This window comes from Cynocephalus volans, chromosome 6 (genome assembly GCF_027409185.1).
Source record: "Cynocephalus volans isolate mCynVol1 chromosome 6, mCynVol1.pri, whole genome shotgun sequence".
Lineage (NCBI taxonomy): Eukaryota > Metazoa > Chordata > Mammalia > Dermoptera > Cynocephalidae > Cynocephalus > Cynocephalus volans.
In genome coordinates, this window is record NC_084465.1 from 81,241,495 (window position 1) to 81,264,483 (window position 22,989).

The 22,989-nt window shown below is 33.1% G+C and overlaps 1 protein-coding gene across 3 annotated transcripts in view; it reads right to left on the reverse strand.

The window, feature by feature from the left end:
• SNX13 (sorting nexin 13) overlaps positions 1-22,989 on the reverse strand; it is a 157,628-nt gene that overhangs the window by 105,662 nt on the left and 28,977 nt on the right. For all 3 annotated transcript variants that reach the window (XM_063099107.1, XM_063099106.1, XM_063099105.1), the window contains 4 exons: positions 9,457-9,569; positions 6,092-6,194; positions 4,221-4,310; positions 3,021-3,142 (listed from right to left, as the gene is read on the reverse strand). In XM_063099107.1, coding sequence (XP_062955177.1) covers positions 3,021-3,142; positions 4,221-4,310; positions 6,092-6,194; positions 9,457-9,569 — 428 coding nt within the window. The remainder of the gene's footprint in view (positions 1-3,020; positions 3,143-4,220; positions 4,311-6,091; positions 6,195-9,456; positions 9,570-22,989) is intronic.

Genomic DNA, 22,989 nt, shown 5'->3' on the forward strand with positions numbered 1-22,989 from the left:
TAAGGTATAGACAGAAAGTATCTCAACACAATAAAATCCATATATGACAAACCCACTGTTAATATCATCCTAACTGGGGAAAAGCTTTCAGCTTTTCTCTTAAGAATGGGAACAAAACAAGGAAGCTCACTTTCACAACTCCTGTTTAACACAGTATTGGAAGTACTAGCCAAAGCAATCAGGTGAGAGAAAGAGATAATGGGCATCCAGATCAGAAGAGACAAAGTCAAACTGTCCTTGTTTGCAGATGACATGATCCTATACATAGAAAAACCTAAAGACTCTATAAAAAAACCTCTTAGAATTGATAAATGATTTCAGTAAAGCTGCAGGATACAAAATCAACATGCATAAATCAGTACTGTTTTTATACTCCAACAACAGACTAGCAGAAAAAGAAATCAAGAAAGTAAGCCCATTTTAGTTACCATAAAAATAAAATGCCTAGGAAATCAATTTATCCAAGGAAGTGAAAGATCTCTCCAATAAGAACCACAAATTACTGTTGAAAAAAATTAGAGGACACAAAAAGATGGAAACACATCCCATGCTCTTAGAATTAGAAGAATTAACATTGTGAAAATGTTCATTCTACCCAAAACAATACACAGACTCAATGCAATCCCCATCAAAATACCAATGACATCCTTTACAGAAATTCAAAAAACAATTCTAACATTCACACAGAACAAAAGACCCCGAATACCCAAAGCAATCCTGAGCAAAAAAATAAGGAAATAAAGCTGGAGGCATAATACTACCTGACTTCCAATCATACTACAAAGCCGTAGTAACCAAAACAGCATGATACTGGCATAAAGACAGATACTCAGACCAATGCGACAGAACAGAGAACCCAGAAATCAACCCACATACTTACAAACAACTGATCTTCAACAAAGGCACCAAAAACAGCCATTGGGGAAAAGACTAGCTCTTCAATAAATGGTGCTGGGAAAACCGGACATCCATATGTAGAAGAATGAATCTAGACCCTTTAACTCTTGCCATATACCAAAATCAACCCAAAATGGATTAAAGACTTATATATACAACCTGAACCTACAAAACCACTAAAAGAAAACATAGGGGAAACACTTCATAAAGTAGGACTAGGCAAAGACTTTATGAGCATGACCCCAAAAGCATAGATGACAAAAGGAAAAATAAATAAATGGCATTATATCAAACTAAAAAGCTTTTGCATAGCACAAGAAACAATTAACAGAGCAATAAGACAAACTACAGACTGTGAGAAAATATTTACAAGCTATGCATCTGACAAAGGATTACTATCCAGAAAATACAAGGAACTCAAACAACTTCACAGCAAAAAAACAAATAGCCCCATTAAAAAATGGGCAAAGGATCCAAATAGGCATTTCTCAAAGGATGATATACAAATGGCCAACAGACACATGAAAAAATGTTGAACAACACTCAGCATCAGGGAAATGCAAATCAAAACCACACTGAGATACGATCTCACCCTAGTTACACTGGCTATTTTCTAAAGGACAGAGATTAACAAATGCTGGTGAGGATGCAGAGAAAGGGGAACCCTCCTACATTGTTGGAGAAACTGTAAATTGGTGCAGCCATTAAGGAAAACAGTATGGAAGTTCCTCAAATAACTACAGAGAGACCTGCCATAAAATAAGCAATTCCACTGCTGGGTATATACCCAAAGGAATGGAAATCATCTTGTCAAAGCGATACCTGCACTCCCCTGTTTAATGCAGCTCTATTTACAATATCTAAGAGTTGGAACCAACTTAAATGTCCATCAATGGACAAGTGAATAAGGAAAATGTGGTATATTTACACAATGGAATACTAAATAGCCATTTAAAAAAATGAAATTCTGCCACTTGCCACAACATGGATGAACTTAAGGAAAATAATGTTAAGTGAAATAAGCCAAGCACAGAAAAGAGAAATACCACATGTCCTCACTTACAAGTTGAAGCGAAAAGAAAGAAAGATAAAACAATCACAATAATACACTGCACTTGCAAAAGGAGAGAACAGAACTGAGGCTACCAGAGGTGGGAAAGGGGGATGGGGAGAGGGTTGAGGGAGGAATTGCTAAAGGGCCATGAAAGATAATTACATAGTGTTATGTTGAATAAATTATCCTGATTTGAGCACCACATATTGCACACAGGTATTGATATTCAACTTTGTACCCGACAGATATATACAATCAATTATGTTTCAATTTTTTAAAAAATAGTTTCTGGAGCACAAGTTTTCCCTTTCATTTAATGTTGCCAACTAAAAAGATTTCAAAAACAAAAATTAAAGTAAACATAATTTAAATAGATATGAAATGACCCACCCACCAAAAAAATCAAGTAGCTACATAAAAGGACATAAGCCAAAATACTTTTGTCATATAGAAAGTAGTATACAGCTGGTTTGTAAAGTGAGAATTTTAGTACATCTCAAAAGAAAAGTACCTTAAACTTATCAAAATATACTTCTCTTCTTAAGAAAAATAAGTTGAATATTATCCATTGACTAATATTCCTTTGGTTCCTCCTTCTCCTTCAAAGAGGACTTCCATTAGGTATGTGCCAAAGTTTAAAAAAAAAAAAAAAAAAAACCAGTTATACTGAAACTGCTATTGGGAAGAGTTGTTTTACTGAAATTAATCTATTTCCACAGCAACTAAATAAAATAGAGTATCTATGGATGAGGAGAAAAGAGTATTATCAAAAAGTGGGGTAAAAGATTTGAAAAGTTACCTGATTTTAGACCCTGAGGAAAAAATTGGCACACAGCCTGAGAGAACAGGGTTTAATCAAGATAAACATTCTACAAAACCAAAAGTCTGTGGTAACTGGTAGATCTTAAGGGCTCTAGTTCTATAATCCGGGATTTATATCACAATAATAATCCACTCTTCTACTTACCTTTTAATGAACGATCCCCTCCCCCATTTAAATGTTATCTTCCCTATTGGTACAAACAATATATCTAAATTTTTCTTCATAAATACAACGCAGTGACCTTACCTAGTAGCAAACTGAATGAGTGCATTTTGAAGAGTCTGCCTAATTTCAAGAAGAAAAGATTCATCATCACTTAGTGTATAATACCAATACTGCACATAATCCCTCAAGGAAAACTGGATAACCTATAACAAAAATATCAGGAAAAAATAAAACTCTTTAGGATTTAAAAAGTAACAGTGGCAACCTAAAAACTAAGATGATTATCTGCCAATTTATATTTACTCTCTACTTATTAAATTGTGGTGGTAAATACCTGCCTGTACTACAAAAGCATAACATGCTAAAAAACCATTTTTTTATTTTTTAAAATTATTTTGGTATGCCAATTCATCCACTGCCCAAATTTTTTAAAAAACTAAAACATTATCTGTGGCCAAGCCCCATCCAAATTCAGGTAAACACAGAGTTTGCAGAAAAAATAAATAAATTTTCAATACCGTAATATATTTAAGAGTTTTAATCAGTTTGATGGAATGAGATGGAAAATAATGCTGATACACTCTAATTATCAAAAAAAAAAAAAAATTTTTTTTCTAAGATTATATCATCAGCTCCACTGAAGTCTAATTACAAAAATGATACAGGAATTCACTTAACTCTACTAATACCTTTGATACTTCCAACAGTATTGTTAGTCACTAAATAGCAGATAATAGAATTCAATGCATAATTTTTGCAAATCAGATAAAATATAGGTTCATATAAAATAACTTAAAATTTTCAATTACACATTATTTGTAATCATCATATAATCAAACAAACATCAATGAAAAATATTTGGGGGAGAATAACTGTTTTACCTAATTCTAATTTTTAAATACTTTTGGATTAAACCAGTTATTTCCATCTTAAAGAAATAATAACACTAGTAGAAAAAAGAGTCTGATTTATCAAACCACACACTTATTCACTGGCAAAAGAGTAACACTTTAAATATAAAATTATTAAAAACATTATCAAATGTCAGTAAAAACTTTTTCTAAAAGCAAATTCATTCAAAAGTCTTTCATAGTAAGTAAACAACCTCATTAAAGTGAGTTAATAAATAAGGTAGCATCTTCATGTATAGAAATCAAGGACAGCATTATCATGAAATTCTAATAGATCATTTATATGGCAAAAAGCATTTCTTAGTATTCTCAAAAGAAATACATTTAGCACACAATACATGGAATTCAGATACCACATACTAAAACTCACTTGCTGGAGAGGTTCATCAATTATATTGGCACCTGTCAACCTTCTATCGATCTTAATAGTTCTGGCTTCCCGTTTCATTTCTTCTAAGCACTGAAAGGAAACCATAATACTTTACTAAGTAGTTTCTTCATTTAAAATCTCTCAAGTTTACTTCTAATTGAATACTAATTATAATTTCCCTTTATAATCCTCAAGTCAATAAATCTTATTTCTAGAGACTCTAGCATAAACCAATCACTATTTCTGAAGTTAATAAAACTAGACACCCAGAAAAAAAAATCTATTATCCTCAAAGATTTAATTAAATCAGCAAACAATATTTTAAAAAGTGGGAAAATTGAAAATGTTCCGGTACACAACAGGTCTTCAAAAAGTTCAAGGAAAGATTAATGCTATCTTTTAATTCTATTTCTACATAGACTTTTTGAAGTACCCTCGTATTTCAATGAAACCTTAAAACTACAAAGTTTGTCTTTCAAATGAATCAAATTAATAATTGTTTTCTCCCTATTCTCCCTCTCCCTTCCCAGCCCAAAACAGTACAGCAGCTTCCAAATGACTGATTTTATTTAGGGAAGATTTTTGGCAACTACAGAAAATGTATTTCTCTACTTCTTAGCTGTCAGAAAGATCAGTGGCCTGAGAATGGGGTAAAAGGTAGTGGGAGACTCTTAAATTAAAAATATAAACCAAAGCACACACACACACACACACACACAAAATATATATGTTTCAATTCTTAAAATGAAACCACTCAGATTTTTTTCATAAAACATAAATCATGTTTTAGAAAGAGCAAATAAAAATCACTATTTTTATGCCATCTACTAGAAAATGGATTATAAAGACTTAACCAGTCTTGACCCTGATTTATCACTGTTTAGGATCTTAATTCTTAAAATATTTCCCATCCTCAATATATAGCACTCAAAAATGTAAACTCTGCATGGCTAAGAAATGGTTCAGGAAAAAAAAAAAAGAAAAAGTTCATTTCCTCCGAAAAACTTGTAAGCAAACTCAAAGAATACATATCATCAGGAGTCCTAAAGGAGGAGAGAAAAAAGTTTCAGATTATAAAAAAGTTATTGAGTATGAGTATTAGAAAAAATTAGTTTATCAATATAAACATCAGTGGGATAGAGTGAAATTCTTTTATTTCAGTAGTGTAAAATAATACTGTACATTACTTACCTCTGCATTTCCTATATCTCAGCATATAATGAACAAGTTAATAACTGTAAAGTTACTGGCATCAACTACAGGCCATTTGTCATTCTTCATACAAGATGAAATCACCCTAATCCCAGAACAAGAACTGAAGGCACTGCAAATCTGAAGCCTACCCATAGTACCCAACTCCTGTTTTATTTATAGGGTATGATACTGCAAAAAAAAAAAAAAAAGAAAGAAAAAAAAAAGAAAAATAGCACCATTCAAGATGATAAAAATTAGGCCTGAATTATTAAAACTATACATGCTGCATAACCTAACTGAAAGATATATTTGCAAAGTAGTTACAGAGGATAAAAGAATGATAGACAGATAAATCATTGTCAAAGTGGTTCATAGACATTCTTACAAATCATATGCGTGATGCTTTTTAAGACAGCAAGAAAAACACCCAAATTAAACTAATCTTTCTACCTTTTCTTCAAATTTGCATTCCCACTTTTTTACATCTAACATAAAACAGTTGTCAAAGTGGCTTTTCAAATATATTTTCTAAGTATGATCAGAAAATCTCCCATAAACTTACAGGGAACATTTAGTGAATTATATAGGAAAATCTGCCAAGCCATCTGCAGATAATCACAGTATTATCATTACAAAAAACTGAATATTGAAGTTTCACATTCCTTCTTACTATTTACCTTAGGAACCCCAGTTGATGTTGGAGGAAGAAATGAGTGTTCACACTGCTCTAAGTACTTCTCTGAGTTTGTTTTGCCAAACAGGAGAGTAACCACTAAACCCCTAGAGAAAAAAAAGCTTAATTGTAGATACAAAAACAAAATTGTCCTACAATTTAACACATCTATTACCAAGTACATTTTTCAGATTTCAAAAATGGCTTAGCAATCACTAAAAAGTCAGTTTTTGACTTTGGCAAAGCAAGAAATTGACAGATTTTGTTATGTTCTAAAGTTTCAAACAACTATAAACATTTTGTGAATTGCACAATGTTTTTCAAAATTTTAATCAAGTATATTTCATAAAAAATCTCAGGCAACACTTTCGAACTTTAGGAAAATCAGCCCTCATTAAATAAGTAGGCTAGCTAACAACCGAGAATTAAAAACAAATGAGATATAAATCTATAGCTAAACAACAAATTCTACAGTTCTGTTAACTAATTAAGATATGATATTAATATTAACTTGTCACTATGAATATGGAATAAACAAAAGCTATACAGGAAAAAAAGACCCAATGTACAATTTGTTTAAAATCAGGCTAGAATTAAGAAAAGAAATGTAAATGTGCCCCAAATAGGTTCATTATTTTTAAAACAATATTAGGATCAAGGTAAGATTAATACTGGTTTAGAACTACATCACTTTAAGTATCGACTAAATTTTATCAATATTTCCTATATTTAAAATTTAACAATAAACCTAAGTGCTGAAAATCAACAAAAGAAGAAAATTAAATTTTAATTTGACAATGATCTTATAAGACTATAGTGACAAGAATGGAGCAGTGAAAAATTAAATATGGTCAGTCTCAGCCATTAAAAGGACTCTGCTTTTTGTGGCTACCTGCCATTTCACTGCTCTTCAGTAAGGTACCACAAAAGTGGTGGTAGTGGGTGAAGAAAACAGACACAGTCAAATCAATTTGTGTCTTTGATTCTGGTCTTGGTTTTCTGTAAAAGGCTGGACTCAATTTTTAGTAAATTTCACCTATCTGTGCTTTATCTGATATAATTACTAAGATTCAAGCAGGCCCTATATTTCAGTTTTACCTGGTTATTAAGCACATTTAAAGACACAATAAAATGCTTATATTAACAATGCATTTCTAAAAACATCATTATGAAACAGACTGATAAAACATTAACCTTTGCCCACAGTACAATAGTAGGAAGACAAATTAAGGGACAGTCTGATCTTACAAATTAGTAATTAGTAATTTCAGACGTGAGGTTTAAGTAACAACAGGTTCTACAAATGATTACATAACCCAACAAGTATAACAGAATACCATGAAATAACCATAATACAGTATTGACAGTATCCCACAGTAAAAAAACACGAAAACAAAAAATCCCTGAGTGGTTTTACTTTTTAAGGATGTAATTTTAAAAATTACGTCTTTAATTAAAAAAAAAATCCCTCTGAGATGACTTCAGGAGGCCTGCTAGTATAAATAGATGTCCCTTATCATGGCAGTGAGTTTCATTGAGATCAACATGGTCTAAAAGAGAACATCAGATCAATTTATGATATAGCATGAACTTGGAATTTCAGAACCAACCATGTGACTCAATATTAAAATTGTTTTTTAGTGCTCCTCTCACATCCTCCAATATCTCACCTTACCTAAAAAATTTTACAGAACTTTATAAGTAGCTACAATTTTTTTTTTTAATATTATTCCATGATAAATTAGCAGATTCAAAAAGAAGAAACAAAGGTTCCCATGACTTTGGAATGAATGAACTGGTCACCCTTCTCTTCTCTCTTTCCCAAATTTTATATGGAGCAGTTTAATAAAAAAGAAATGATTTTCCACCCCTCCATCTTCCAAGGGCTCCTACCTTCACCTATAAAGCTGCAATTTCCTCCCTTTCTGAAGAACTGAGAAATATTCTGAAATCCTTTCATTCACTGTTGACAAGGGCTTATTCAATTAGTGAAATTACAAGAAAAAATATTCCCTTTCAGAGAAACACCTCCTCAACACAAATAATCTCCTTTCCAATCAGTAAAAGCATCCTTGACCCTGTGGAAGAAAGAAGCAATCATGCAGCTATTGCAGCCATGTTGTGGCCTTAAGTGACTCAGGAGTGTAACTGGGAAGGAAGCCTATTTGGCTGCAGATCTGTACGGTCTTCAATCATCTTTATCACCAATAAAGATATTCTGAACTCCTCTATCTGACTCCAATGGCTGAAATACATTTAATTGTTTCAGTACACAGTATCATACCTAGGCAATTATAATGAAAACACTAAATCTAACATAAAATATAGTTTTACGGAGAGTCCTAGCTGCTTGATTAAAGTAATGCTCATTTGTTCAGCAGTGGGTGTGCTCCCTATAAAATAATTATGCACATGACTTTCAAACCTGTACCCTGAAAAAGGTGATAGGTAGTAGATCTATTCAGAGGCTACCTCTTCAGTGCCTTATACAGTCTCTCGGGCCACTATTTATATATGCTATTCAACTCATCTAAATCCTCTAAAACCTATAGGCTCAAACAACTCCTCCAAATGTTTGGGGTCTCAAAAGATTTTTTTTAAAAATCACATAAGTGTTCATTTCACAACTAATTACATAAATACATCATATATGTATATACATACACACACACATGAACAACAAAATACTCATTTCAGCTAAGCTACCTTGGTTAGTGTCTAAATAACAAGCATCTCATTTTATACATTTTCTTATAACATATCTGATACCAAATGCTCTGCATAGAAAGCTATAATTACAACTGAAACCTCCCTTGTAAAGAAAGGTTTATCAACTTAAAGGAAAACATAAACATTGTAAACCAAACAACCATGAAGAGAAACCTGCAAAATCAAGTATTCATTTGAACTTTCTAGACCAAAATGACAACATTCATTAAGGAAATAATTTACATTATTGTTTGAAATCTAATCAAAGAAACGATACCTTCTGCAATGTAAAACTTGATGTCTCATCTCAATTTAACTTACTTACCCTAACATTATAATTAAACTTTAAAAAGAAAATAACACCAAAAGGAATTTTAAAATCTTTAAAAACTTTCCATATTATCACACAAAAAAAATCTGTATCTTCAGAAATTGAAATTTTAATTTGAAGACAACTACACATACATCTGGTACAAATAAGATCACTGTTTTTATTCCTATGGGTATCTTAGTTTTGCTTTTTTAAAAGAACTTTGGTAAAAACAATTTATAAAAAACAGCATTCAGGAAGAAATCATATCCTCATTTCTCACAGTCATTTATTTGCATTTTGAACAAAGATGACACATGAATTATAAAATTATCATTGATTATACTTACCCACCCACAAAGCAGAGGATATAAAATGCCAAATAAAATATTACAAAGGGTCCAAAGGTTATTAGAAAAAGGGCAATGCCAAGGCTTCCCCATCCCCATATGGATAGACTGGCCTGAAATAAAGCAAAAAAATATATAAATAAGTAAGATTCTCCACATGAATTAGAAAAGAACCAACAAAATTTTTTACAAGGGTTTATTACTCCTTTTAAACACTTATGGTATTGTTCAGTGACTGTTAAGATATTTACTCTTGGAAATGTTAAGTATACTCTTAGAAATTTATTCCCAAGAAGTGGTACACAAAATCTTATATGTATAAAGAGATTTACAGAATATCAGCAATGATTTAAAAAACTCTAGTTGCAATCCAAAAGGTACAACAAGAGAGAAATAATTACACAAATTGTTGAATGAAATGCTGGCATGAGAAATACAAAGTATTTACTGAAACATTTGTATGTGTATTTATAAATGCAGAAGCATATATAAAAGGGTAAGTAGGCTACAAAGTTAAACTTATTTAAAATTAATATTTCATTTTAAAACTAAATCCCAACATAACTACAGCATGACACTTTTTTTAAATTAAAATTTGAAGGTAAGAAATCCATCTCACTGAAAATTGTATTTTTCTTTTCCTCAAATTGTGCACAGAAATTCATAAAATTATAATTGCAAAAGTTCCAACTTCCACTTACCAAAATCTACCATGAGCTCAACAAAATATCTCCAAGTAGTCTCCATATTTCAAAAATAACCCTATTTTGTACAGAATTATACTGTTTCATCCAGTAAAATACTCCTTTTGTGAGGGCAAAATGGATTTTAGCAATTTAAGTCATTATGAATAAATAAACGTATTCAATATAACAAGTTCCTACATTCATTTGCCTTGCACTGTGAGGTACAAAAGAAGCATTTGTCCTACTTTGTGCCATCAAGGAGCATAGAGAAGACTGTCTTACAAGAATAAAACAATCAGACACTGAACCAAAAGTAAATACTAGAAAATATTATAAGATGCTAAACTGAAGAAAATTAATGATCAAAAACTATGGGATAGATAATAAGTGCTGTGGATTATGAGAGAAAGAGAATTGTATTTATTTATTCATTCATTCATTCATTCATTCATTCATTCATTCATCAGTCACTGAGTGCTTCCTACATGCTTATAATAAGCACAGTTCAAGGTGCTGGGGATTACCACAAGGAAAAAACACACCTCAGAAGTCTACATTCTAGTAAGGAGAGAAACATAAACATACCCTCATAAGTTCATATACCTTCGTAAGTTTACATTCCAGAAGGGGGAAAAAGACAAATAAATAATCATATATATACATGGGGATAAGTGCTACGGAGAAAATTAAAGCAACTGCATATGTTTGGTCTAAGAAACTTTGCATGATTAAATGACATGTGCACAGAAATCTCGGAAAAGATTTATTGAGGGAGAATTTACAAGGGTACTTCAAAAAGTTAAGGATTTGTATTTTTTTTTTCAGTTCTATTTTTCCACGAACTTTTAAAGTACCCTCATATTTATAATACTGAGTTTTTCTACTCCAAAATAATATTTTTATGTTTATTCATATCTCTTTCTAGGTCCCTCAGTGGAGTTTCTGGGGGTGTTTGTGTTGTTTTCCTTGCTATATAGGGATGGCACACCTCTTATTTATTTGTATTTTTATTATTCTTTTTCCTCATTCTGGCCACTATTATCTTTTAAACAGAGAACAGAATGCCTGTTAATGAAGTTTCTGTTCTGCCTTCATGCTCTCCTCCCTGAATCAGCTGGGAATACTGTTTCACCTACAGAAGTGGTCTCCTTTGACTTTCTTTGAAGAGCTGAAAGTAGAACAGAGTGATTTAGAACAAGTACAAAGCAGCCCAGTGCCTCTAATAATACTTCTGCTGAACATCTACTACCTGATCCACACTATAGTACTGCCAAATGCCCAACTATGGGAAGCAGATTCTCTTTCCCAAGACTCACTCAAAACCTTATCCACTGACTTCCCTAGAAAAGAGTTCTTATAAGCTCTGCAGAAAGCTGAAACCAGACTATAACCCAGACACTTTATTCAACCCACCTTCTCCAGTGAGATCTGATCTAAAATTAGCAATATTACTTTTTTCACACAGTTAGATCTATGCTTGCTCGTCAGTTTTGCAAAGCTAAACAACTTATTGTTTAAGGATATATTCAGAGGTTTTAAAGATAAAACTAAGGAAAGTGGCTATCTCTGGGCATAAAAGAGCATGCAACTGGAAGACAACAAATAGGGGGGCTAAACCATATAAATATTTTATTTACTCTTACGTTTGAATCACATCTTTAACAATTAAAGAAATTTTCAAAAGAAAAATCAATTATTTGATATTGGGAAGATTAATGCAACAATTAGTTAACAAGGAGAGATCCTCAGTTTGTATAAAAACTCAAGTTTTCAGATCCCTACAGATCTCTTATTACTCATTTGAAAAGGGTAGCAAAATCACCAAAAAATGAACTCCTATTCATTCATTGAACAAATACTTGTGAACACCTACAAAATGTGCCAGGTGCTACTGATTTAACCGTGAACAATGGACTTCACCATCACATTCCAAAAAAAAAAAAAAAAATCTACAAGAGAACCTTTTAAGTTTGAGAGAAATGTTTAAGTTCCACAGACTAATAAAATTAAATATTCCTAATCAAGCAAGCCAAGTGCTCATTTGCTTTGTAGTTAATCTCTTACAACTATTAACTTCAAATGTTAAAATCTTCATTAAAACCTCAGAATATAGTGAATTGCCCAAAAATAAAGTTTTATGTTATTCTTAGTGTTCCCATACATTTAACTGGCTGATATTATAATCTTACTATTCAGTGTGATGAATTAAGAAAAACATTTGCTGTAACACCACTTAAGAACTCTGAATTCTAATTAGTTCCTTAAATGATACAGGATCATAAAATTTAGGATAATTTTGTACCATGTCAAAAACTGCTCACAAATTCAAACAGGTATTAATTACCTCAAGAGCTGACCTAAAGTGGAAGTTAAAAAAAATAGAAATAAACCTACATAACAGGGATTTTTGTTAAAATAATCCTTAATGTTATTATTTTCTGCTAAATACAATAATCAAAAACTGGAGTATCCATGCTGACTGGTCCTAGGATCACTCACAACCATGAGTTGGAAGAAACAGTCAAGATACTACAACATTTCTCAAACTTTAGGGATCTCAAATGCACATTCTTAAAATGCAGATTCTGACCCAGAGGGTCTGGGGTAGGGCCTGTGATTCTTACATTTCCAAAAAGCTATCAGAACTGTTTATAACCAAGGACAATTATATATTACTAATTCTCCCTAAATTAATCTCTAGGTTCATAAAACCTTATTCCAAAATATAAAAAGCTCTGAAATCTAAAAATGTACCAAGCATTCTACACACTGTATCTCATTTACTCCTCCAAACAACATAGGAAGTTGTCAAGAAGGGGGTAGCAAAGTGCTCAAAAACTACTCTGGAGTTAGACTACCTGAGTTCAAATCTCATTTTTACTATTTATTAGCTCTGTTAACCACTATATGCCTTCATTTCCTCACCAGTCACATGATTATTGTGTGGAGTAAATTTCAGTCCATGGTACAATGATCAATTTTAGCTTAACCACTATTATGCCAATGAAGAAAGTAAGGCATACAGAAATTTTTTTAAATTGTGCAAGGTCACACAGCTAATAAGAGTGAGATTTGATCGCAGGCAAATCCTGATTCCTTAACCAACCTTAAATAGTGAGCTGACAACTGCCTGAAGTTAAGTCACAATAAGAGGAAAATGCTAAAATCATAAATGAGTGCTTTCTTTTATCTAAATATTTATCAGCTTAAAATGTCTCCCAAGAAACTAGTCAAAAAACTACCTGTAATAAATAAATATAATAAACCTCTGGTTTGTGGATTTTTATTATCAGAAAATCAGTTTATTCTTCTATACTCTAAATAAATAATGGAACAAATTTCAGTTTCAAAGGGTGTCAATTTATTAGCATGCCCAGATACTTAAAAGTATCACCTTGGACTTGAGCTCAAGGACAAAAAAAGACATAAAAAATCATCTCTGCTTCCAAGATTCTTAGGATCAAGAAATGACAATGCAAAGGATCATTTATGCCTGCTGCTAAATAGAAAGTAAGTGGAAATAATTTACCTTGTGATATTTTATGCCTACCAAGGCATACGGACATTTATGTCATTTGATCTTCATCAAAGATGCTTATAAGAAAGGCAGCATACTATATAAAAAGTACTAAGAACGGTCAGAAATTACAGATTTCAGTTTGCCACTAACTTTCTGAACAACCTCTGAAAAACCACTTAACCTCTGACCCAGAATTCCTATTACCACAATGAAGAGGATGAGTTGTGAGATCATCTCTCAAATCTAGTCTAGCTGTAGGAGACTGGTGAAGTAAGTGTGTATAATCACACAGGTAATTCAATGCAGAGCCAGGCCTAGGTTATCCTGGCTCACTAGAGAATGGGGACTAAGTGGAAACAGCTGTTTTAGATCAGCTGAAGAAGAGATTGTGAGAACTCTCATTGAAAGGCCCCTGGACTCCGATATGAGTCTCACTAGAATAAATCAATAACTCTCAGAGTTATATTCACCTGGTATATTTTAATACATTATGTGGCATAGGGCAGCCAAACAGATAGGGCTGAAAATCTTAAAGCTGGTATTGCATCAGTGCCACCTTGGATTACAGAAATAACAAAAATAGGTAGCCATAAGAAGAGTGTTCTTATTACAAGTACAGTCTGTTTTCCTCTCACCTTATTCCAACCACAGTAAGCTGGAATTCTTCTCCAGGTAATTTCAAGAGAATATGCTCCTAAAATGAGACCTTGTCTCATTCAACCTCATATAATAATTTAACCAAGGTGTGATACGTAGAAGCCACTCACTAAATATGGACCTAATTAATTAGTTAACTAGAGAAGTGAAATAGGAGAGGGAACAGAAAGAGAAGGGAGGAGAGAAAAGGAAAGACCAGGGGAAGTGTTGGGAAAAAATAGGAAAATGTCAGGGCCTCTCAGATGTTCAGAACCTTGCTGAGCATTTGCTGTAAATATCCTCAGGTGTTCCTTGTTACTACTTAATGTAAGTTGTGTATGGGCACCCAGGTGTCCAGGGTTGTGGAGTTAAGCATAAAAGACTAACAGCTCTGATCCACAGTGCTTCTCAGAACTCTCTGAGAAGCCACTAAGATAGTTGCGCCTAGATCTGAATAAAACCCATTCATTTTTCTATACCTACAGCTCCCAGAACCTTTTTTTTTCTATTACCTAGTTCACAGACCTGTGTGTGGAGGGTTTGTAACCCAATCCGTGCAAAAGACTCAAGGGGTCTGTAAGCCCTAGCTTTACAGGAAGGAAGGGGAAAATGGGAAGAAAAGGAAAGGAAAAAAAGGAGGGGGACCCTAAAAAAGGAAGTGCTCACCCTCACCTTACAGCTATGGGCAGGTGCTATATTTGTATCCTCCAACAACAAAAAAGATCATTCAAGAGCGTGGTCCTTGTTCTCCTGTGGTACTAATGTACAGAAATAGAGTTCTGGCTGGCTCAACATACTCTTACACCAACCTGCATCACTACTTCCTTTTCAGGGAGCAGCCACATAAGAATCATCAGTACATTTCTTGGGTCAACTGGCTGCAAATCCCTCTTTTCATGCTCCACTGACAGAGGAATAAAGATCCTCTCACACTCCTATTTAAGGTACCTAGTATATCCTTGTGAAGATGATTGAAGACTAGTGACACAGTAGAGGTTTTCAATACAGCTGTTCAGTCAGGAGAGATAGAGGACCTATAGAAAGGATAGACACTTCAATCAACCACCTTTGTCTCTGGCTAACTGGCCTGCAGGCAATGATGACGACTACTGGATATCTATGGAGTTTCTCCTTTCTCTTCCAATTAGTGGTGCCCACAATAATTAGGTTATGTATCCACATACAAGTACACACCCCTATGTATTTTCAGTGATTTGGTAACAGAATCATCTCCTTTTTAAGTATATTGTTCGACTTGATACATTTTAAAGAATGAATTATGTACACGTATGTAGGTGACTACCAGAACGAACCTTTCATTTTATTAAAGCAGTAGTTATAAAAGATGATAGATTACCACATGCTAAAAGTAGGACTCCTAGCATCCAACAATAAAGAAAATATAAGACAGCAAGCTACTATGAATTCATTGTTTTAAACTAGATTCTATCAATTACAAAATACTCATACACAGTTTAAAGTAATAGCAGGTATATTCAAAACATGCATTATTTTTCAGGATACAAACTAGGTTAGGTGGCAGACCCCCTTCCCTGCCCCACAGTACTCACTGAAAAAGTAACTATAGGAAACCACAGTATTAAAAAATCAAAGGACTGTATTTACTGAATGCTTTCTCTGATATAAGAATAATAATAAAGAGTATTTAAAATGTGGATGGGACTATAAAGAACAGTCCTGACAGGCTTCCAGCAAATACTCAAAAGTTTCAAATTGCAAAACTGCATTACTAAGGTTTCCTGAATTTCTGATAAAACATCTGATAGCCAAGGCTGAAACAAATTAACCAAAGGAACTTTCTAGAAAATATATTTTTCTAGCTATACATGTTTCTGTGCCTTAATAATAACTTTCAAAAAATATTTAAAAAGTAATAAACTTTCAACCTTCATCAAAAAGAAAATATTAGGCTCTTTTACAGCAGACCTTTTAATATTTGAAAAAGGAAATAGATTCATTTCCTTATAAATGTTTCCATTTGACAGATAAATATGTTAAATTTGTTTAGGAATGGAACTGAAAAATACCTCTCATACAAAAAAAGAGTATTCCCTTAAAAATAATTGAAAGCAAATATTTAAAATCTACCAAAGATTACACAGTTAAATTTCAATTATGTGAGCTAACTATGTGAGCTAATAGAATTCATCAAGCTGTCAGAAAAGAAAATACCAATTCTATTTACTTAAAAGAAATTATTTTCTTGGTATCAGAATATTTACCACCCTGATTATTCTTCTTAAATTTAATTACATACTAGTAAAGAAACGTATATATGTATAGCTATCATTCATCTATGAAAGGGGGACAGAGAGTCAAAAATACACATAGTTGCTTATTTTTTTAATGTAAGGTATATAAAAACTTTTAAAAATTATAACATGGGGAAAGGAGGAAACAGGATAGAAAGGACAGGGATAAAAGCTACACATCTCTAAAAATACTTTTCTATAGATTTGATTTTGTAGTAGTGTAAATATTTTACATAATTATAAAAACAAACTAATCTAACTGTATATACTGACAAAGGAGAATAACCAGAGAGAAACTATTTCAAGTGATTTTACAACACAGTAATTTGATTGTGAATCCTTAGGAGGATATGCCCTAAAAAGAACAACAAATCTACAAAAAGAATCAAATATTTTATCTTTCAGTAAAAAATATTGTTGATCATTCCACTAAAATGAACCAAAACTACTTTTAGAAATGGCTGATTCCAAGTATGAATATGTTTAAGATGAGCCTGGAGCACCAGAAAGCTACCAAAGACTATCAAGGGTATGTCAAGAAGACTTAGGAGACAACCTGAGAAGGCACCAACTGGCTAAAGACAGAATCAGTAAGAATAATATCTACAATGGACTGGAACACTTCAAATATTTGAGTTCAAGAGATCTTAAAGACACTTTTCAAAAATTCCATTGATCACTTTTGGAATGTACTAAATAACTAACTCATTATTTTGAAAAGTGGTAGAGAATTAAGCATTTATCATGGTAATCAGAGGGTTCATAAAAATCCAGTCTCTCTTTTAAAGAAATATTTCTTATAATTAAGAAGAAATGATAGAATTAGATCACCATATTGCCATCTTTAATGAATTAGAGGTCTAGTGATGATCTAGTTGCTACAGCCAAGAGGGAGAGAGAACACCAGACCTTATGTGCCTCACAAAAGAAAAATATACACCACCTTCTCTAAAAGAGTCTTCCCTCCCCGCCCCCCCCACACACAAAAAAATCAAACCTAAATCTGATTTAGGAAATGGAGAAGACAGAAAACGTTACAGTACACCATGGAAATAAACTAAGCAAAAATCAGACTGTGGGAAATACTAAGGGGCAAAAGACCCAGCTCATTCAACAAATGAAGTTCAATGGGAGGGGGGAGGAGTGAGTAGAGGAACCTGGGAGAACCTTGAATTATGGGGCTAGGATGGGGCAGGGAGGAGAGGAAAAGATGGATTAACAGGTACAAAGTTACAGGTAGAAAGAATAAGTTCTGGTGTTCTCAGTTGACTAGAGCTAATAACATTATATTGTATGTTTCTAAATAGCTAGAAAAGAGATCTTGATTGTAAACACGGCAAATGAAAAATGTGTAGGTGATGGATAAGCTATCTACCCTAAGTAAATCATTGTACAATACATGCACATATTGAAACAACATACTGTACCCCCACAAATACGTATAATTAAAAATAAATTAAAATTTAAAGAAACTGCAATGTGTACAGCTTACTGAACGTGGTTTTAACAAAAACTTCATTATACTATTCTTTCTACTTTTAATGTTTGAAATTTTTCGTTAAAAATATTTTTAAAACACAATCATAAAATTCACTTGGACAATAAATACACTTGCATTTCTTAAATAACCACTGCAGGGAAATAAACAGCCCATACATATGCTATATGTTTTTAGCCCAGGAAACTAACCAGTGATTCAAAGTTTCCTATGATTAGTTGATAGTGGAGTAACATACACATGGCTATTCAATTAAGAAAAAGATTCCTTTAAATATGGATCTAAGTACTGAGTTTTAATATCCTATTTTATGTGTGGGCGGGTATATGTATGTTTTGTATGAAAACTACTGTCCTTCAAAACAATTTGCTTGGGGGTTTCATACTGATTCTATAATAATTAGGTATGAGTATGTTAGGCGTTAATGATCCAAAGATGAATCAGACAGTTCCTGCCCCCAATACGCTCACAAACTAAAAAAGGTAAAATACACATGTAACAATAACATAAAAGTGATGTGTCACAATAAACACATTTACAAAGTATGGGGGGAACACAGAAATGATTATGTGTCCAGAGCTTAAACAGTTTTGAAGCTCCTTTTAAATTGTCTTCAAAATGCAGTTTTGCAGTTAAACAAGAAAAATTAATCTCTTTCCTTTACCATTACCCAATTCTTTCCACCAAAATGGTAATACCCCAAACCAATTACTAACTGTAAATACTTTTTTTGGTAATTTCCAAAAATAAAAACTCCAAGTAAACAAAGATTCACAAATACTAAGACTACTCAGTGGTGTACAACAGGGAAAGTACTTTTTGAAATTCACTGATTCAAAAGTAGGGCAAAGAAAGAAACATTTGTTTACTGAACTTAAGCCAAATGCTCAAGGTTATTTATACTATTATTTCTAAAAGTATTTAAAAATTTCATTTATAAGTGGCAACAAAGTAAGAATATGATCGCTACTCTACATGCACTAGTTGTAAGGGATAAATGCACTATTCAAGAGTTTCCAAAAAGCAATTTTTAAAACCACATATAAATAATCACTAGTACAAGATGATTTTACTACAGTGGGAGAATGACAGCCAGATGGCAACAACCATGAATTATAATAAACTTACACATGGTCAGATTTACCAATGGTCAAAAGAATATATAAGAAAAAAAATCAAACTGCTCAAAATTCATTCCAACTTTTTTTTTAACATTTACTTGTACATATTTGTGGGGTACAGTGTGTTTTTTCAATACACACACATACTGCACAATGATTTACTTAGTGTAGTTTTGCACCCATTAGACCACCACTTCTCCCCACCCCAAGCCTCTGGTAACCATTATTCTACTCTCTACTTCTATGAGAACCACTTTTTTTTTTTTTTTTTTAAAGATTCCACATATGAATGAGATCATGCAGTCTTTGTCTTTCTGTGCCTTGCTTACATCACTTAACATGACGGTTTCCAGTTCCATCCATGTTACTGCAACTGATAGGATTTCTATTTTTTAATAGCTGATAGTATTCCATTGTGTATATATACCACAAGTATGTTATCCATTCATCTGCTGATGGGCTTTAGGTTGATTCCATCTCTTGGCTATTGTGAATAGTGTTGCAATAAACATGAGAGGCATTGTGGAAAACAGTATGGAGGTTCCTCAAAAAATTAAAACTGGACCTACCTTATGACCCAGCTATGCCAGTACTGGGTATATATACAAAGGAAATGAAATCAATATATTGATTCCCATGTTCATTCCAACATTTAATAAAATGCAGAAAAACCTATTTTCACATAATGTTAAAATTAACTGACTTTAGATTCATTTCACAGCCTTCGCGATCTCTCATCTTAGCACAAAAAATAATAGAGATGAACAACTCTGATACTGAAAACCTTACAGGAACCCTTAAAAGAAACTACAAGCATATATAAAATATGTATTACATAATTAAGGAAAATTATTAGGTCAAAATTTTAGTTGAGATCATATATTCACACATACTTCAACTTGCTCCACCTAAACTCCCTCCTCAAAGAAATATCACACTTCCTTTATTCAGGAGGCCTAGTGAATAACTTCTACTCATAATCTAATCTGATGTGGTCAAAAGGTGGTTAGATCAAGAATAATCAAATTCTAATACTGTGTGACACATTTTAAAATGTAATTTTTAATTTTAAGATCTAATTTTTATACAAATGGAATTTATTTACAAAACTATTTCTAAATATGAACATGCAAAATCAAAACTATGAACATTCCTCTTGCAAGAATTATTACTCTTCCCTCCTCCAGAGTTAACAAATACTTGGAGAATAGCCAAAGGTCAGTTCCAAATATCTCCTTTATTTTCCTATGGTAAGAATAGGAGACTTCCTGTAAAAATTCTTTTCCTTAAATCAATAAAAATAAACAGATAACACAGTCAGTCCTGAGAAATATCATCCTGAGTTCATCTGGTAAATCAGGTGTTCAGAACTTGAAAATCATGAGCTAAGAGAAACATTTCTATTCATGTTGGTTATATTCTTACATTCTTTAAAGCACCAAAGTATTTTTTGTGTTGCATGTTTTATAATTTTGTACTTAAATATGCAGAATAAAATAACAGAAAAGTATCTTCCTTAACAACCACTCCAGTTTCAAGTCACTGATGGTAGTGCCCAGGATCAAGACCTCATCAAATAAGAAGCTGAAGGTGGCGAGGATTCACTGCCAGCACAGTTACTAACAATGGGTCTCAGCCCATCTGACTGGTCCCCATTAGTACTCAATCTTCAAAACCCAGGGATTCAGCCTGTCTCCTTTTCCAGTACAATTTTCTGTGGCTTCCAGTAAAGCTTCTTCTCTTACCTCACACGCAACAGAACCAAATGCAGTAAGTGCTTTATTTCACCAACATAGCATTTTTTCAAAAAATTCTGAATAAACATTTAAAAATCCATAAAAATCAGGATTTCTCGCTTTTCTTGAAAAACAAAAAAATCTGAAATCAGTGAAATCACAACCTTGAAATAACTGGATAAAGCTGAGTGGCAACAACTCCCATGAAAATGAGCCATGAATGTTTCGGTATTGCCAGAGTACTAACACTTGTTATAAGGTTTACCTACTGCTGAGTCCAAGATGTGACTTATCGTCATAATTTTATTGCTGTTTTGATTAAAGAAACAAGACATTTATCAGTACCTGTGTCACTATCAAAAATGGAAAAACAAAAGATAAAAAGAGTAATATAATTTTTTCTAAATGGCAGACAGCCACTTCTTAGAGAAAGGTAAGGTATAAATACATATGCCCATTTTTTCTAGGGATCTGATTTCACATGTCTGATTTAAGCATTTCCTTTTCCCCATTTTAGTCTGACAACAAAAACCTCGAAGAGGAATAAACTAATAGCTTCAGGAAGGATCCAGTGGAGTGAAGAAGGAAAGGAAGTAGGAAATCACAAATAGTCCAGAAATTTTTCCTTTGCAGCTATGTTAAAGTGGAAAAGGATAAACGGAATAAAAGGGACCAAGGGAAATGAATACTACTTTGCAAGTATACCCTTGACTATCTTTAAGCAGAAAAAAGCCTGCAATTCCCAGGGTTCTGTTTTCATCCTCCTGTAGTCTTACTATGTATATGCAACCCCTGAGGAATCTTGGCTTTAATTCACTACTTTTAACTACTCCATATATACTGTGACTTCCAAAACTGTGCTTCTAGCTCAGACATATCTCGAATTTCAGAAACTTATATTCAACTACATATTGAACACTTCTGCCTGAATTTCTTATGGGTACCACAAACTTATCTCATCCAAAATTAACTCATTACACACCCCTAATATCTCCTATATTTCCTTACTTAAAAGGAGGCATCAGTACCTACCCAATTACTGAAAAGAGAAATGTCAGAGTTGTCTTGGACTAAACTCTTGGATCTCCCTCATTCAACCAGTTATCACAGCCTGCCCATTTTACATCCTTAACATTTCTTGGGGCCCTCCCCTCCTCACTGCCAAAGCCTGAGACAAGACCTTCATTACAGATGCATGACTATAATTCCTGCCTCCCCACTATTCCATCTCCTTATTGACAAAATGACCTTTGAAAAAGATTATGAAATACCTGGCTTTACAAAGAGCAGGAACTGTTCTCTTGCTTCTATTTTCTCATATGAATTACTTTTCCTCTAGCAAGTACCTCTAGCAAGTTCCCTTCAAGAACCAGCTCAAATTTTTATCTTACACCAAGCAATCCTTCCCTCGTTAAGTACCTCGCCATCTTCCCAGATACAATGTTTGTTCCTTACATTCTCCGCCTCCATTGCACTATTTAAAATTCTACAGTAGTTATTTATGTATATCTGCCTCTTCTACACTGGAAGCTTCTTTCATTCGTTCACTGTAAACATTTATGGAAGTCTATCATTTTCCTACAAAAGCTAGGCTCTGTAATTTCAAATGTAAGTAAAACATAGTCCCTGGCCTCAAGAAGCTCACAGTCTTTTAGAGGAAGAGAAACATACATATCATTAATAAAACTATACAGTAAGTAAAATGATAGATATGCCTCAGCTATTACAAGGCAATAGGAAGAAGCACAACATCTGACTCAACCAGAAAGAGGGGAAGCAGAAAATCAGAGGAAGCATCTTAGAAAAGGTGACACCTAAGATTTGTCTCCAAGAATAACCAGGATATAGCCAAGTAAAGTACGGGGTAACTGATAAAGAGATAACAACATGAGTAGGCAATGAAGGAAGAAGGAAGAAGCAATGTTGCACAGAGAAACCACTGAAGAATTTTTAAAAGGTAAATTGTGAGAAGCATAAGGGACACTCAAGTTTAAACCATTCTCTAAACTACCCGCAAGATTTTAGATAGGCAAGCCTGAAGACCAAAAAACCTGTGAAGAGTC